This window comes from Platichthys flesus, chromosome 23 (assembly GCF_949316205.1).
Source record: "Platichthys flesus chromosome 23, fPlaFle2.1, whole genome shotgun sequence".
NCBI lineage: Eukaryota > Metazoa > Chordata > Actinopteri > Pleuronectiformes > Pleuronectidae > Platichthys > Platichthys flesus.
Genome location: NC_084967.1, coordinates 13,306,364 through 13,321,419, shown reverse-complemented (window position 1 = coordinate 13,321,419; position 15,056 = coordinate 13,306,364). Strand labels below are relative to the sequence as shown.

At 43.3% G+C, this 15,056-nt stretch overlaps 1 protein-coding gene across 4 annotated transcripts in view; it reads left to right on the top strand.

Moving 5' to 3' along the window:
• Nucleotides 1-15,056, top strand: part of anks1b (ankyrin repeat and sterile alpha motif domain containing 1B) — a 155,515-nt gene that overhangs the window by 120,054 nt on the left and 20,405 nt on the right. For all 4 annotated transcript variants that reach the window (XM_062382946.1, XM_062382945.1, XM_062382948.1 and 1 more), the window contains 2 exons: nt 1,575-1,673; nt 3,739-3,891. In XM_062382946.1, coding sequence (XP_062238930.1) covers nt 1,575-1,673; nt 3,739-3,891 — 252 coding nt within the window. The remainder of the gene's footprint in view (nt 1-1,574; nt 1,674-3,738; nt 3,892-15,056) is intronic.

The following is a 15,056-nucleotide window of genomic DNA, read 5'->3' as shown; positions in this document are numbered from 1 at the left end:
TGGTTGGTTGGTTATGCAAACAACTTGGTAGAACAATGGGTTAGGGAGAAACCATACATTTTTTGGTATGAATCTTCCAAATTAACATCTGGATCCAGCGGTTTAAAATATGATTTCCTAGGAGGTTTGTTTTTACACTCATGCATTTTGGGGCAGATCCAGTTTAAGACATTAGTTGAATATTCAGAAATGTAAATACCTGTAAATCCTTAATCTCTTGTATCCTGAAAATACAAGAGAACTATAATATTAATTTTGTGACTGCTGTTGACAAATCTCTCAAGCGTGAATCCACCCAGACGAGCTGAGTGTTGTTTCAGGTTTGCTGGTGTCTCTTATCTCTGAGGCCACAGGGATCCGCTGCATCGACCTCTGGACAGAATTGAAATAGAGGGGGGGAAAGGAGGAATCAGGAAGATAACTGGTATCCACCTGCTTTCTTGTTCCGCGTCTATTGGATGTTTATCACTGTTATTACTTTGACAGGGAGGAGGCATAACGACGCTGACAGGTTTAATCCGTCTGTGTGTGGTCCTGGAACCCCCGAGCCTCCAGGCCGCTCACACTGTCCGCCTTATTTACCAGCGTCATTCTGCCGATAACCTCAGGTTTACCTTTCTCTTCTATCACAGTTTATATTTTTAACGGTATTTTCTGGCTGAGTTCGCCTTTTCTCTATCCGGCAGCTGGAGCTCCATTCCTTCCTTTCCTTTAATGATCTGTCTGAATGAAGGCTTCCTCTCTGTCTCTCTGGGGTGGGGATGACTGATAGGTCTCTTTAAGTTTTTCCCATTGGATTAATTAAAGGTGAATTCGGCACGATGCCCCTACAGGCTGCTGGTCTTAAAAAAAAACTGCTTTTTTTCGTTACCTTTCTGTTTTCACTCATGTTCTCTAGATATTTTTATGTTTATCGTTTGATTCAAATAAACTGGAGCAGTATTTTAAGTTTCACTGGCAGGTTTCATCAGAACGTGCATCCACATCAACGTTGTTACCGCATCGCTAAATCTGCTTTACTTCTGGATCATAGTTTTTCGCAACTTAGTGAAAAGATAGATAGTGGCTTTTTAAGGAATATTTTCAACTTTGACTTTTACATTTTGACTGCCTCTTGTTTCCAAAGAATGAATTGGCAAAATAAATTCCACCAAAAGCCTGGAGGGTTTTATTAGGATCATAGAAATCGAACATTGCTCTATAATATTGTTACAGCGAAGATGTGCTTAATGAAAATGAGACTACACCAGTGGCTTTGCATGTTTTACCATATTTACCAGTGACATGTTTTCCTTTACACATAACGAGTTTTACGAAATTGACACCACATTGAGGTGTTTGAGGAATTTAAATGTATTTTTCCATTTTCCTGCTTGTATTCATTTCTGCAAATTTTGTATTCTATAAGGGGCAATTGAGAAACCTACAATGAAGTATTCATTCAAAAATCCTAAGCTGCCAAGTCAGTATTAAAGTAAAGAAGCTGCTGTGAACACAATGTGCGAGAAATGCGACCTTGGTCATGTGACGTGAAGCCGAACTGTAACCGTGGTTGTTGTTTTGTTGCTCCGCAGGGCAGCAACGTGGTGGAGGACCAGGACCTGCTGGAGATCGGGATCCTCAACTCAGCCCACAGACAACGTCTCCTTCAGGCCATCCGGCTGCTGCCCCGGGTCAGTACTGCAGAAAGTCACACACTCCAAACAAGAACATCTCAGACAGCTTACACGGAACATGAAGTGCAGCAGAGGTCCCTAGTCTGGGTTTATTGTTGTAAATTCCCTTTCCCAGATTATCCATTTCGACAAAGAGTACATCTTCAATTTTAGCTCCAAGTAACTGTACAAAGATCTCATGAACTTTCTGTTTAATTTAACTCTGAGTCTGAGGCTGAGTTTGAACACGGCACCAAAGAGTCGGCACCACTCGACATCACAGCCTCCAGTGCTGCAGCCAAAGAATTCATTACAACCAAAAGATTTGAACCAATTTTCTTCTCTTGCTCCCAGTAAAACAGAATCGACCTTAAGATACTTTTGGCTGGGTTTAAATCTGTAAAGGTCTCTGCTCCTCTCCTCCTCTCCTCCTCTCCTTTTCTTCTGCACTGTTGATATTCAATAATCTTCTTTGAATAGATATATCTCTTTTCACTTCTTGACATGTTTAATGGGTCTTTTAAAATAAAGTCATATTTGTATTATTATCATTATTGGAGTTATAACTATAAGTATTAGTACTAGAAGTAGTTGTGGTATACAAGAAACGTATAGAGGTTATCAAGAAGAAGAAGAAGAAGAAAAAAAGAGTCAGAATAATTCATATTAGAATAATATGAATATCAAAGTTGTTGGAGAGTTTGTGTGCAGGCCACTGAAGTGTGTTAGGAAGGTCAAACACCTGTGAGTGTGTGTGTGTGACTGAAAGTGACTTCAAAGGTGTTTGACTGTGGAGAACGAGTCTGAAAAGAGACTCTGAACTCTGAGATAAGCAGGTTTCACACAGACACCCAGAAAACTTTGATCTCTACTCAGCACTTTCCTCCTCTCATCCACACGGAGCTTCTTAGAAATACTGTAAAAAAATTCTACCTTTAACTTTTGTCTGCCCTCACATACACACACACACACACACATATATGCGATGCTCAACCCTAGGTGACGGGTGTGTAGATTCTCGTTTGAAGCACCGTAAACTCTCTGAAGCTGTTGTCAATGTCAGAATAAAAGTGAATGAGCAATGAACTGGATTCACGTTACACACAAAGACATTTTGAGGGATCGCCCCCTGCTGTGCCCGTCCTACTCCGGCTCCTCCAGACGTGAGCTTTCTGTTTGCTCTATGAAATTATTCAGCCAGGATGTATTCATGAAGGTTTTTTATTTGTTAAACCCACTCGGTTCCAGCTCTGTAACTCTGTAGCCTCTTCGCTCCTGCACCCCGCTGAACCGGGGGAGATCCAATAAATGTTTAATGCAGGAACCAAGGCTGTGGCAGCGGAGTCGAGAAGGAAAATGGGAAGAAAGTGCAGCGCAGCAATCAAGTATGATGTGAATAGAATCTAAACAGCTGTCAGGTTATATAACAAACTAGGCTGTATTGTGGTATTTGTGCAGAGTTAAACAGCAGCTGGTTCATGCTGCAGAGCTCCAGGTCAGAGCGACTGCACCATATGGGCAGAGAAACAGCAAAACAACTCCAGCATGTCTGCATTTATGGGAACACACAGGATGACCTCCACCAGCGGTCCCCGTAGATCCTAACAAGCCTGATTGAATTAATCAAGATCCATGAATTATTCTCTGGGAGATTGGTGGAAATCAAAAAAAAACAAAAACATTCTTTGTCCTCACAATGTCAAAGAAAGTGTTAAAAATGTTCAATGCCAAAATTTAAAGGGTTCTTCCTTGTCCCATGTGGTCCCATCATTCCGCTGAGTTTCCTCCACCACCACTTATTGGTCTCTGTATCACCATATTGCATAAACATGTATTTAGATCAGATACATGAAGATCCTTGTCCAGATCAAATTTCCCCTGGTCATAGATATTAGCACTCGGCCTTGTCATGCTGGATTTTTCTGCATTATTCACAAACATGTTGAAAAATGTAAAGTTAAAGACGCCCCCCCCCTTAACGGGAATCTGCTCTGAAAGGTCATGGGTTCTTCTCTGGTCCATAGTCCAGCTTTCCCCAAAGCTTCATCCCCTCACCTTTCTCTCCATCTCCTCTGAACCCAAGGTGCGGCCGGTGGGATACGATGGCAACAACCCGACGTCGGTGGCGGAGTGGCTGGAGTCGCTGGAGCTCGGCGACTACACCAAGTCCTTTCTCATCAACGGATACACGTCCATGGAGCTCGTCAAGAAGATCTGGGAGATCGAGCTCATCAATGTGAGTCGAGAACTTGTTTTTTAATCTCTGAAAAGGAGGTGACAGGTGATATTCTACAGTTTAGGAGCTGTAACTTTAAACAGCTGTTTATCTGTGGAGCGACATGTTCCTTCATAACAATGAGTAAAAGCACTGTGGTTTGTTTTTTGAATCTATCCCACGTACAGTGTCCTGCTGCCAGGAACACTCACCAGAGCACAATGTGTGTACTAATCCATGGCTGAAAATAGTCCCAAACAAAAGCATTATTCAACATTCCCTTAAAACTTTCCACTTTCAAATTTATAGGGTTAGGGTTAGGGAATATTTTTAGTGAATCAGTTGATCTGTCGATTCTCTTCCACCTTTAGGCAGAGAGAGAATGTTTTACCTGAAATGATCAAGTTATAGGGTAATTCCCTCTGGGGTGAGGTGCCTTGGTGTCTCAGCTGGGGCTCTGTGGAGTTCGTCCTTTTGAGTCCTCGTCCTTCACTCGAGTGAATGTGTGTCTCCTGCACATCTGTACACACTGTTCTGGTTGTGTGTCCAAAGTGAGGCTGAGGTGCGTGTGAAGCTTTTCTCTGTGGGAGGGTGCTGAGGCTATTACTGTGCAGAATGCCCACGAGACATTTCTTCTCATTACAGTAATGTGTGCTGAGAAAACAATCAGGCAGGAGGAGCGTATTTGCTGTTATATCATAACCCTACATCGTTTTCTCTGTATTTGACTTTGTGTCACAGCCGCTCTTCATCTCTGTCGGCAGCTTGGATTTTGCAATGAACCCACGTTTACAGCCGCTTCCCTTCATCGCGTCTCTCCGTCTGTAAATGTCAGTAAAGGTGGATGATAACGAGGTGTGACTTCCGAGCTCCCGTGTTGTCACAAGCGCTTCAGGTTTTGCGATGGAATTTCTCACCAGCATTAAATCTTCAGTAGAGTCGGGATTCACCGCAGCGTGATCGCCCCGCGTGGCAGAGATGTTCCCCTTTGATGCTCGGGGAGGGAAACGAAATCGTGCTCGGATGCAGAGGGGCGCCCTGATGAGCTGTTTCAATGAGAGAGGGAGGGGGGGGGGGGGTAGAGAGAGATGAGAGGAGGGGTGTTCTTCCTTCCCAGTGGAGGGTAAAATGATAAAGTGATGAGTGATCAGCTGGAGGAGGTGGAGAGGGAGTTATATAAGCATGTGGGAGGCAAGATGTTTCACAGCGCTGGGGATACCACCCACACACTGCGCTTGTGTGTGTGTGTGTGTGTTTCTGGATGCATATGCAAGATAGAAATGTGTGAATACAGGCTTATGTGTTTTTAATATGTTTTTAAATGTTGTTCTCTAACACAAACCAGGCTATAGATCCCAGATTGATTGATTGAGTGATTGATTGATTGATTTTTAAAGGATCTTTATATCATGAATCCCTTAAATCCTTAATTTGAACGTGTATGTGGATGACATATAAAATCCTGGTTTATCCTAATTAATCAATTCACTCTCTGTTAGTATAGAAACCGGTGTAGAACCGATTGTCACCACAAGAGGCTGCACAAGTCCACTACATGTACAGAAAGTGTGTCCACATACGTATGTCTACTTTTGGAGTCTTAAATCAACTTCAGTCAATTTGCAGCAACACAAGAAAACCACTTCCTGTTTCAACATGAAAATGACCTCATGCACAAAGCCTGGTCCTCACAGAAATGTTTTTGCTGGTTTGGTTTATTTTATAGGTTCTATTTCTTTCATCTGCCCAGCTCTTATTGATCGCATCATGCTGGTGAGAGTGAGAGTGAGAGTGAGAGTGAGAGTGTGAGTGTGAGTGTGAGTGTGAGTGTGAGTGTGAGTGTGAGTGTGAGTGTGAGTGTGAGTGTGTGTGTGTGTAAATGCTGTTCTGTAATGACTTTGCAGCACTGCATCAGAACACTGTCTCTGAAGTATAGTCTCTGGGGTGATGGAGAGGTCACTAATGCACCTGAGAGGTGTGTGTGTGTATGGTTGGGGGAGATATTTTTGTGGTGGTACAAATTAAAGCGTCACGGAAAAGGACACAGAGAGAGAGAGGGTTGGGGGGGGCAGATAAAGTCTTAAAAATAGACTTTGTCCACTGCTTTCATGTAATGAACAGATAAGCACTATGGGCAACAGATGCTGTGGTGTCTGAGGAGACTGGAGGAGTGGCAGGGATTGTTAGAGCCCTTTAAAATAGATGGATACAAGTGTGTGTGTGTGTGTGAGATTGTCTCCTTTTGATTGGGCACATATGTGCTGTCCTGTTGCTGTGGGATTAACATTCCCAAAACATCCTTGCTGTCTACACTCACACACAATACACCAAGAGCAGAGGTGTGTGTGTTTGTGTGTCTGTGTGTGTGAGATACACAGTTAATAATTTATATATGTACATTAAATTATTCATGTGACAGTTGTGACATGTCACTGTATAGTAAATTGGGAATCTTAAGCCTCAAGACCCGAAATGAAAACTCGTTAAATCTGAATCAGAATGAGTTTTAAATTATTCAATGAATATTAATATTTATATGAATTCATTATTATAAAACGGTCACACAGTCCAGTGAATGTACTACTGTACCTCCACCTGTGCACTGATATCTTTACAGCATCAAGTGCTAAATTTAATAGATCAGTAGATCAACAGCCAATTAATCTTTGAGTAATTTCTTAATAAAAATCTGCATGTGATGGTTGGAGCTTCATAATTGAGTTTTTCCCTCCAGTCCTTCATGTCAGATGAGTGTAAATGTAGTATTGTATGTGTGTGTGTGTGTGTGTGGGTGTGTGTGTGTGTGTGTGTGTGTGAGTGTGTGAGTCTTACCTCAGGGGACGTGAGCTTGACTCATTATAAAACACGATCACAAAACACGCTGATATTAGATATGAGCGATGTTCCATTCATCAGTTATTGACCAAAAGAAAAGACATTATTTTTAAAATAAAGGTAGAGTTTAAGATATTTCAATATTTTAATTAAGGTTATGGTAACATTTTCAAATCATGTTTTTATATATGTTATAAAAACATATTATAATCTATCCATCTATCTCATAATTTGCATGACACAGTCATAGAAATGATGGGATTTTGAAGTTTGCCACAAAGATGTTGAAACTGCAGATGGAAACTTCCGGTGCCTTCGATCATAATGACTGTTCTTGTCTGAGGAATCTAAATGAACAGACCCTGATTTACATATTCATTTCCCTGCAGTGCAGCGATCACCTACAGTCGTGTCCTGTCGTACCCACAGGGTGGCGCTGTTGCCTTTTGGTTCAGTCACACCACCTCAGAGAACCCAGAGCGAGGCAATTACAAAAACGGATTTCATTTAGGTCTCGTTCAGGACGGTGGAGCTCAGATAGTGTCTCCTCCTCCAGGAACTTTCTCCTTTATCTGAGAGGAGCCTGAGGCTGTTTGTCCCCGGTTCACCTGTGTGTTGATCTTAAAGTGTGTGTCTTCAGGTCAGAGGGTCTGCTCTCTGCATTTACTTTATTCTCTTAGTCTGTAAAGGAAATGACTGAACTCTTTCCAAAGCAATTTATATCATAATACAGTTGAACATCTTTTTGTGCTAACTCTGTTAGAGTCTTCAGATACTTAATCACTCCATCACACAAAGCAGCTTTGATCCAGATGCTCGTCCCTGAGACTAATAACATAAGTTTGACGTCTTTCTTCCTTTTATTTGAAATGTCCCCGGGTCCAGTTTCTCGTCTGTAACTTGTCCCTGAAGACAAAATGTCTCCTGTGGCCGCAGCCGCTCAGGGTTGTAATGTCTGATTTCTCCTCCTTGTTCAGTCGACAAAAGTAAATACAACAAATTATGTGTTTTCCTTTCTTCTAATCGTGAGTTGTCCGTAAATAATCTCTTCGCCTCTCGCGAAGTTTCCTGAAGCCCCATCAATGACCTGAACCCATTTGAGATGTTGATCCAATAGTCACTTGTCTCGAAAGAATATTTGCGAAACTCTGAACTGTGTTGAACTGGAATGAAGACATCATTCTGGTCTCTGACGTGTGGCGACCTGCTGGTGTGTGTGTTCATAATATGTCTGTGTGTGTGTGTGTGTGTGTGACTCACCTACAGGGTTCAACTTGTCTCTGCATTCTCCTGGTTAGTACAGCATACCATTTCTAGTGACACACACACACACACACACAGAATAGGAATCTGTCCCGAAAACCTAGTAATGACTAACTGTGTGTGTGTGTGTGTGTGTGTGTGTGTGTGTGTGTGTGCATATATATGTTTGTGCAACTGTATGAGGGGTCCAAAATAAATTGAGGACAGTCGTCAGAGTTCAGCCTCTTTTACCACGTGTACTCGGTTGCCATGGCGGCTAGTAGTTACCATAGAGACAAGAGATATGTGCACTTGGTATAAATGAATTGGAATGTGTGTGTGTGTGTGTGTGTGTGTGTGTGTGTGTGTGTGTGTGTGTGTGTGTGTGTGTGTGTGTGTGTGTGTGTGTGTGTGTGTGTGTGTGTGTGTGTGTGTGTGTGTGTGTGTGTGTGTGTGTGTGTGTGTGTGTGTGTGTGTGTGTGTGTGTGTGTTGGATTGCCTTTTCCTGACATTCAAAATTGTCTCTCCCTCTGTGTGTGTGTGTGTGTGTGTGTGTGTGTGTGTGTGTGTGTGTGTGTGTGTGTGTGTGTGTGTGTGTGTGTGTGTGTGTGTGTGTGTGTGTGTGTGTTGGATTGCCTTTTCCTGACATTCAAAATTGTCTCTCCCTCTGTGTGTGTGTGTGTGTGTGTGTGTGTGTGTGTGTGTGTGTGTGTGTGTGTGTGTGTGTGTGTGTGTGTGTGTGTGTGTGTGTGTGTGTGTGTGTGTGTGTGTGTGTGTGTGTGTGTGTGTGTGTGTGTGTGTGTGTGTGTGTGTGTTGGATTGCCTTTTCCTGACATTCAAAATTGTCTCTCCCTCTGTGTGTGTGTGTGTGTGTGTGTGTGTGTGTGTGTGTGTGTGTGTGTGTGTGTGTGTGTGTGTGTGTGTGTGTGTGTGTGTGTGTGTGTGTGTGTGTGTGTGTGTGTGTGTGTGTGTGTGTGTGTGTGTGTGTGTGTGTGTGTGTGTGTGTGCTTCACCTTCCTTGTCACCTCTCCAAATGGACAGATTGTCTCACATCCCAACACCAGATGGTTCCTGCCTTCGTTAGACACTGCAGGATTAAATCCTATACATTGTACAATAGAACCTACAGACACACACACACACACGCATCAACACTTCTGTTATTTGGCTTACTTATTTCACGCATCACACCCTCGTTTCTCTTCATACGTGTCCTAACAGGAGGATAAAGTACGTCTGCGTACGTTTTGTGTGAAAAGGCGAGTGAGTGTAGCTGCTGTTATTTCCAGTGTGGGTGGATGAGCCTCAGGACTGCACTGTGCTTCACCGTCTCTGCCGGCCGAGACCGCTCTCCTGCCACCTTATTTGGCGTTTGCACTTCCTGTTGTAGCCGTGCTCGCCGTGTGGGAGGTGTCAGGAGAGAATGTGTGTGGACCCCCCCCCCCCATGAACCTGTGGCTCACTTGTTCTGCTTTAGAGCCGGAGCTGCTGCTTCACAGTCAACAGCTTCACTCGTTTCTCATGAGGTGTTCGCCTGGGATCCTCAGATGCATTAAGATCATTTAAACAATCAGCAGTGTGAACACGGATGTATCATGAACCCCATCGAAGCCCAATTAGCGATGAACCAATCGTGTGATATAGTTGGTGAAATCAGTAATAGACTCATTAGAGTTACATCAACACAGTTTCCAGACACATTCCCCTGAAGTTCTGAAGTTCAGATTCAAGTTCATCGTTTAATTCTCTCACAGTCGACTGTTTAAATCTAGTTGTGTAACATAGGAGGCTGTGGTGAATCCTGAGGATCACATACGTAGACGCCTGTCAAGACAGAAATAGTCTGAATGACGTCAAGCTCTGTGGGTTGGATTTCATTCATCCGACACTCAGGCGTGTAAATATAAACTCTAATAATAAGCAGAGGATTAATATAAAGCACCAAACATAAACACACACAAACACTGGTGTTGTTGCAGCTAGAGTCTGACGTCAACATTTATAATTGATTCAGGTTGTTGTGGTTAAATGTTGTGCAGGTATGTTGCTCAAACCTCCTCAGTGACGATCTCAGAGTAAACGCGGCCTCAAGGAACATTGACTCATTGGGATCAGATCAATGGGAGTTGCTTCGCTCCGAGCCGTTTCCTGTCAGATGTCTAAACTTGTCTGGAGCTGAACAAAAATATGTGAGCACAATAAAGTCTAATGACATGGGGTTGGAAAGTGGAGGCTGCAGCTTGGGCATCGTTACGTGCTTTACAAAGTAAAAGTCTGAGAAAATGTGAGTTGAATTAGAGTTGGGTCACGTCCAAGACTTGGATCAGCATTTGCCTTGGTGCCGTGGAGGTTAGGATAATGACCAACAACCACAATGTCCTATTAAATCATATATTTAAAAAACACTCCTGGTTGAATATGAAAAACAAGAAGCTGCATTAGACTCCACTCGCGTCTTCCTTCGGAGGCTGCGTTTGAAGACTGTCCCGTTACCGAGGCTCCTTCAAATGCAGCCAACCAAGCCTCTGACGGGTGGATCCCGTCCAGCCCAACATATCCCAGCATGCATTGCACTTCAGTGACAAACGGTTCTTCAAAGCGGCGCCGACAAGCGACTTCGACTCAACCGAACAGCTAACACTTCATGTAATAAAAAACAACCAAGGAGCATTAAAACTTTCTCGTCAGGTTCAACCTGAGCAGTAAGGCGGGGCCAGATGGTGATGTCAATCGCGGAAAGACTCTGGAGACCGGACGATCTAATTTCGGTTCGGCCTGTGGTTTCTCTGTCGTCCACAAGGAGGCGACTCCGTGGGCCGAGTAGAACGTGTCCTCTGAATTGAGTTAGTACGTGGTTCTATGGTCATCCAAGCTTTTCCTGAACCTATAAATCACATTTTAATACAGTTAGTCGTATGAAAGTATTAATACCAACCTCACGTCTGTGTCGTAAATATGAAACTACAGCCAGCCGCTTTGTTTTAGCATAGCTTAGCATAACGACTTTTGGAAACAGCTAGCCTCGGTTTGTCCAAAGTACATGTTGCCTCAACTTGTATTCAGAGTGTTTAATATGTACATGGAGTAAAAACAAGAACAACAAAACAAGTTGTGTTTTTTTTTTGTGTGCTCGAACAATCAGTTGTCAATTGGTAGACTTGTCCTATCACGAGTGGGTCTCGTTAGCCTGGATTGACAAACGCTAGCTGCTTCTCCTCTGTTTTCAATCTTTGTGCTCGGTGTCAGTCATACAGACATTAGATTAAACATATTTATTTAATTTCTTTGTTGATATATATATTTATGTTTTATTATATCGAAGATTCTGCTGCTGTTGAAGTCTCTCAACTCATGCAACACTCAAACGTATTGTGAGCCTGTAAGAGCCCAGTGTCTCCATAGTGACGAGATGGAGAGGAGGAGGAGGGGAAATGTAAGCTGGGGGGGGGGGGGGGGGGGGGGGGGGGGGGGGGGGGGAGAGAGAGAGAGAGAGAGAGAGAGAGAGAGAGAGAGAGAGAGAGAGCAGAGACATGTAGGAGATGTAGTCTGGCTGCCGCAAGCTGAGGGAAGAGGAGGAGTTGGTGAGCGCCTGAAATCTGCAGACGGAGTGAGTGTGAGAGAGGAGGGAGACAAAAGCCGGTGGTGGTGGTGAGGAGAAGACGAGAGGAGTGAAGCCAGGAGAGCGTGGTGGAGGAGAAGACGACAGGAGAAAGGAAGGAGAAACACTTGTCTTGTAGAGAAGAAGAAAGAGAGGAGGAGAAAAAAAAAGACTGCAGGAGACGAACTGACTTCTCAACCTTTCATTTGGAATTAGTCCCGTCTTGGGAGAGGTAAGTCTGGAGCGGAATGGAGGAGGAGAGGGAGAGCTGTGAAACGAGAGATGGGGGGGGGGGGGGGAAAGAGGGAAAGGATGAGATGATGAGAGCTGATTGTTTTTCACTTGCTGCTTTAGTCATGCATCTTTACAGCTGATACTCTGCAGGGCATTGTGCGTACGTGTGTGTGTGTGTGTGTCTGTGTGTGTGCTGGAGTTTGAGTTTAAGGTTTTTTTATGCATTTCGTGTGTAGGTGTCTGTTCTCCGAGCCCAGTGTTGAAGAATTCATTCTGCTTTGATTTAACACAAGTTTGCAGCAGAGAAACAAAGGGAGAAATATTAAATTATTCGTACCTTCGCTAAAAATGAAGTTGCTTTTCTCCGATTCGATGCTGAGGAATCTGTTCAGCCTGTTTTTCACATGTGGCGTCTTTGGGTTTCTTGAACATCTATTCAATCTGAGCCATCGTCCCGAGACCGGACCACGTTGGTTGTCATGTACGACTTTTCCCTGAGTCGGTTGTCAGCACCACGAAACAAATCCAGTCCCTGGTTCCACAGTGAGTCAGGTGAAGCTGAGGGGGAAATGGGGAAAGAATAGCTGATGTATGACTACTGCACTTGAATCCACTGAAATCCAATTGCTGCCCTAATTTGTCCCAATCTCATTTGCATGCACTTACGTTCTCCGAGAAGATGGAGAGAGCAGTAAAATCTGGGACGAGAGAAACAACGTAGTACCTTAAGAGAGAGAGAGAGATTTTTTCAGGTTTCAAACTTTTAATTTCCTCGCCCCACTTTTCTCGTAAACCAGCGATCATCATATCGTTGAACTATAGCTTCCAGTTGAAAGCTTGAAACATTTGTTCACCGCCCAGATGATAAGTTAATAATTGCTCGCTTGTGTGAACTTGTTTTTGTTGAAAAAATTACGAAGGGATAGACGGCAAACCGCGATTGTGCAAAACCCAAAAAAGTGGGACAGAAGGAGACAGGTCCCAGCAGGACTGAGCAGAGGACAAGTATTTTCCCTCACGCAGCAGCTGAGGAGGGAGCTGGACAAACACAAAGATTGAGTTGGAGATCGTCCCAGATGCTGTTTACCTCAGACGACGCTCCATCTATCATGATCCAGCCTCCTGCTCATGGAACTGTCAGCGCGCCGATAGATTCCTCTCCACCGGCCGGCGTTATTCAGGAGGCAGAGAGCAGAGGCTGATGGACGATCCCCTGAAGGACGTTTGTGTGGATAAAGGCTTCAAACCTTTACAGTCCCCAGTGTAACAACGTCATTTTCAGAAAACTGGTTTTATTAATTAATATATTAATTAATAATCAGGGTGATTCATAGCAGGGACACTTCTAATGACACCCGTCAGTCGCTGACGTGAGTTTACTTTCAAAGTGTTGACATCTTATTTTGGGAGTGAAGTGGGTCACACGACAGGAGACGTGACAGACGCCGTCACAGATTGTAAATCAACGAGTCTCCGGTTTTCATCGGAAACATTTGACCTAATTACCTAAAGTGGCCGAGGTGCACACATGTACTTGTGTGTAAACATGTGTGTGACGTGTTGTGTCTTTATCTTAAACTCCACTCATTGGTTTCTGGTGATATGCTGCTCATTCACATTTATCAGTATGAACACAAAGTAGTTGCTAGGTAGAGGTTAATTATTAGTTAACTGCTGTTAGTGTTAGTTAATGGAACCTTAGCTTGTTGATATCTGACCCATTTAGATTTAAGTGGTGAAGTAATTATATATCAATGTCGACTACATTTAAAAAAAAATCCAATACTTACACTGGTGCAGATACAAGAATGAAATGTTAGAAACAAAATGGGCGATAATTCCTTTGTTATCAAACCTGTATGAGAAGGAAATGTACCTGAGGCTTCATTTTTTATAGTTATAAACGTTCTCATAGATAACTACGAATGAAAAGAAAATACAAGCAAATATTTAAAACATGAATTCAGAAGATATGTGTTTTGTAAGAGCATCTTTTCTACGTCGTATATTCTGTAAAACAAAAGTGTTTTTGTATCTGCGTATATCGACTGATATGTCCTTGAAAGGCTGATATGAGATGATTTATGATATCAGCTAATTGAAATAAGATAAATCAGTCGGGCTGGAAAAATAACACAACACTAAGTAACACTAACTCAAATAACCAACAGTAGCCAGACCATTCAAGGGACTGAAAGTTAAATTGATTTCAACATTTCTTCCATTTTCATTTTGAAATACGAGCAAGCAGCTTCTCAGGATTGAGGCATCACAAACACAGTGATAGAGTTGAAAATAGTCGGAGCTATGATCAGACACATTGTCGCCTTCTCCTGCAACATTTCTCACTTGTGTTGCCTCTCGGCTGCAGCGGCACATTTACTCAACGGCTCCTATTTTTATTTTTCAAGCTCCCCACTACTCGGGGAGAATCGCGAGGGAGCCCAGCAGCAGGGGGCCGTCAGGAGCTGTCCCCCAGCTGCCAGCTATCAGATGCACATATGGCTGCTACAAGCCTCCTGCTAACTGATCCTGTATCTGCAGCCTGTTTTATGTCCCTGGCAAACAGGACCTATACTGTACTCGACACATTCCACTGCCTCCGACCACGAGCAGCTGCTGCAGCGCACACATCAACAACGTACACATCATCGCTGTGTCATCCTTTTCTGTGTCATGTCACGCACGTCACACACAGGTCGCACTGTCGGCTTCAAGACTCTGCTTCGTCTCAGAAACTCATTCAAGCATCAAACCGGTTTAATAATTGAAGAACTGACACTTTTATTAATAATGGATTTAACATTATAACGTGACTTTTATTGTTTTTGTGTTTAATTTAAAATCTCCTTCCGCGTTTTCACTGTTCGAACACTAAAGAGGAAAAGGTGCATGAAGCCTTGAAGCTCCCACACGATTTTGTACTCTCTTTCTCTCTCACGCACACACACACACACACACACACACACACACACACACACACACACACACACACACACACACACACACACACACACACACACACACACACACACACACACACACACACACACACACACACACACACACACACACACACACACACACACACACACACACACACACACACACACACACACACACACACACACACACGTCATGTCAAGACTTTGAAGTATTTATCAATCCAGAAAAGAATATTCATCAACCATTTCCTCTCTTATGAAGGAATCTATTCATGAGCTGCTGTGTGTGTGTAGATGTGTCTTTCACACATGCACACACACACACACACACA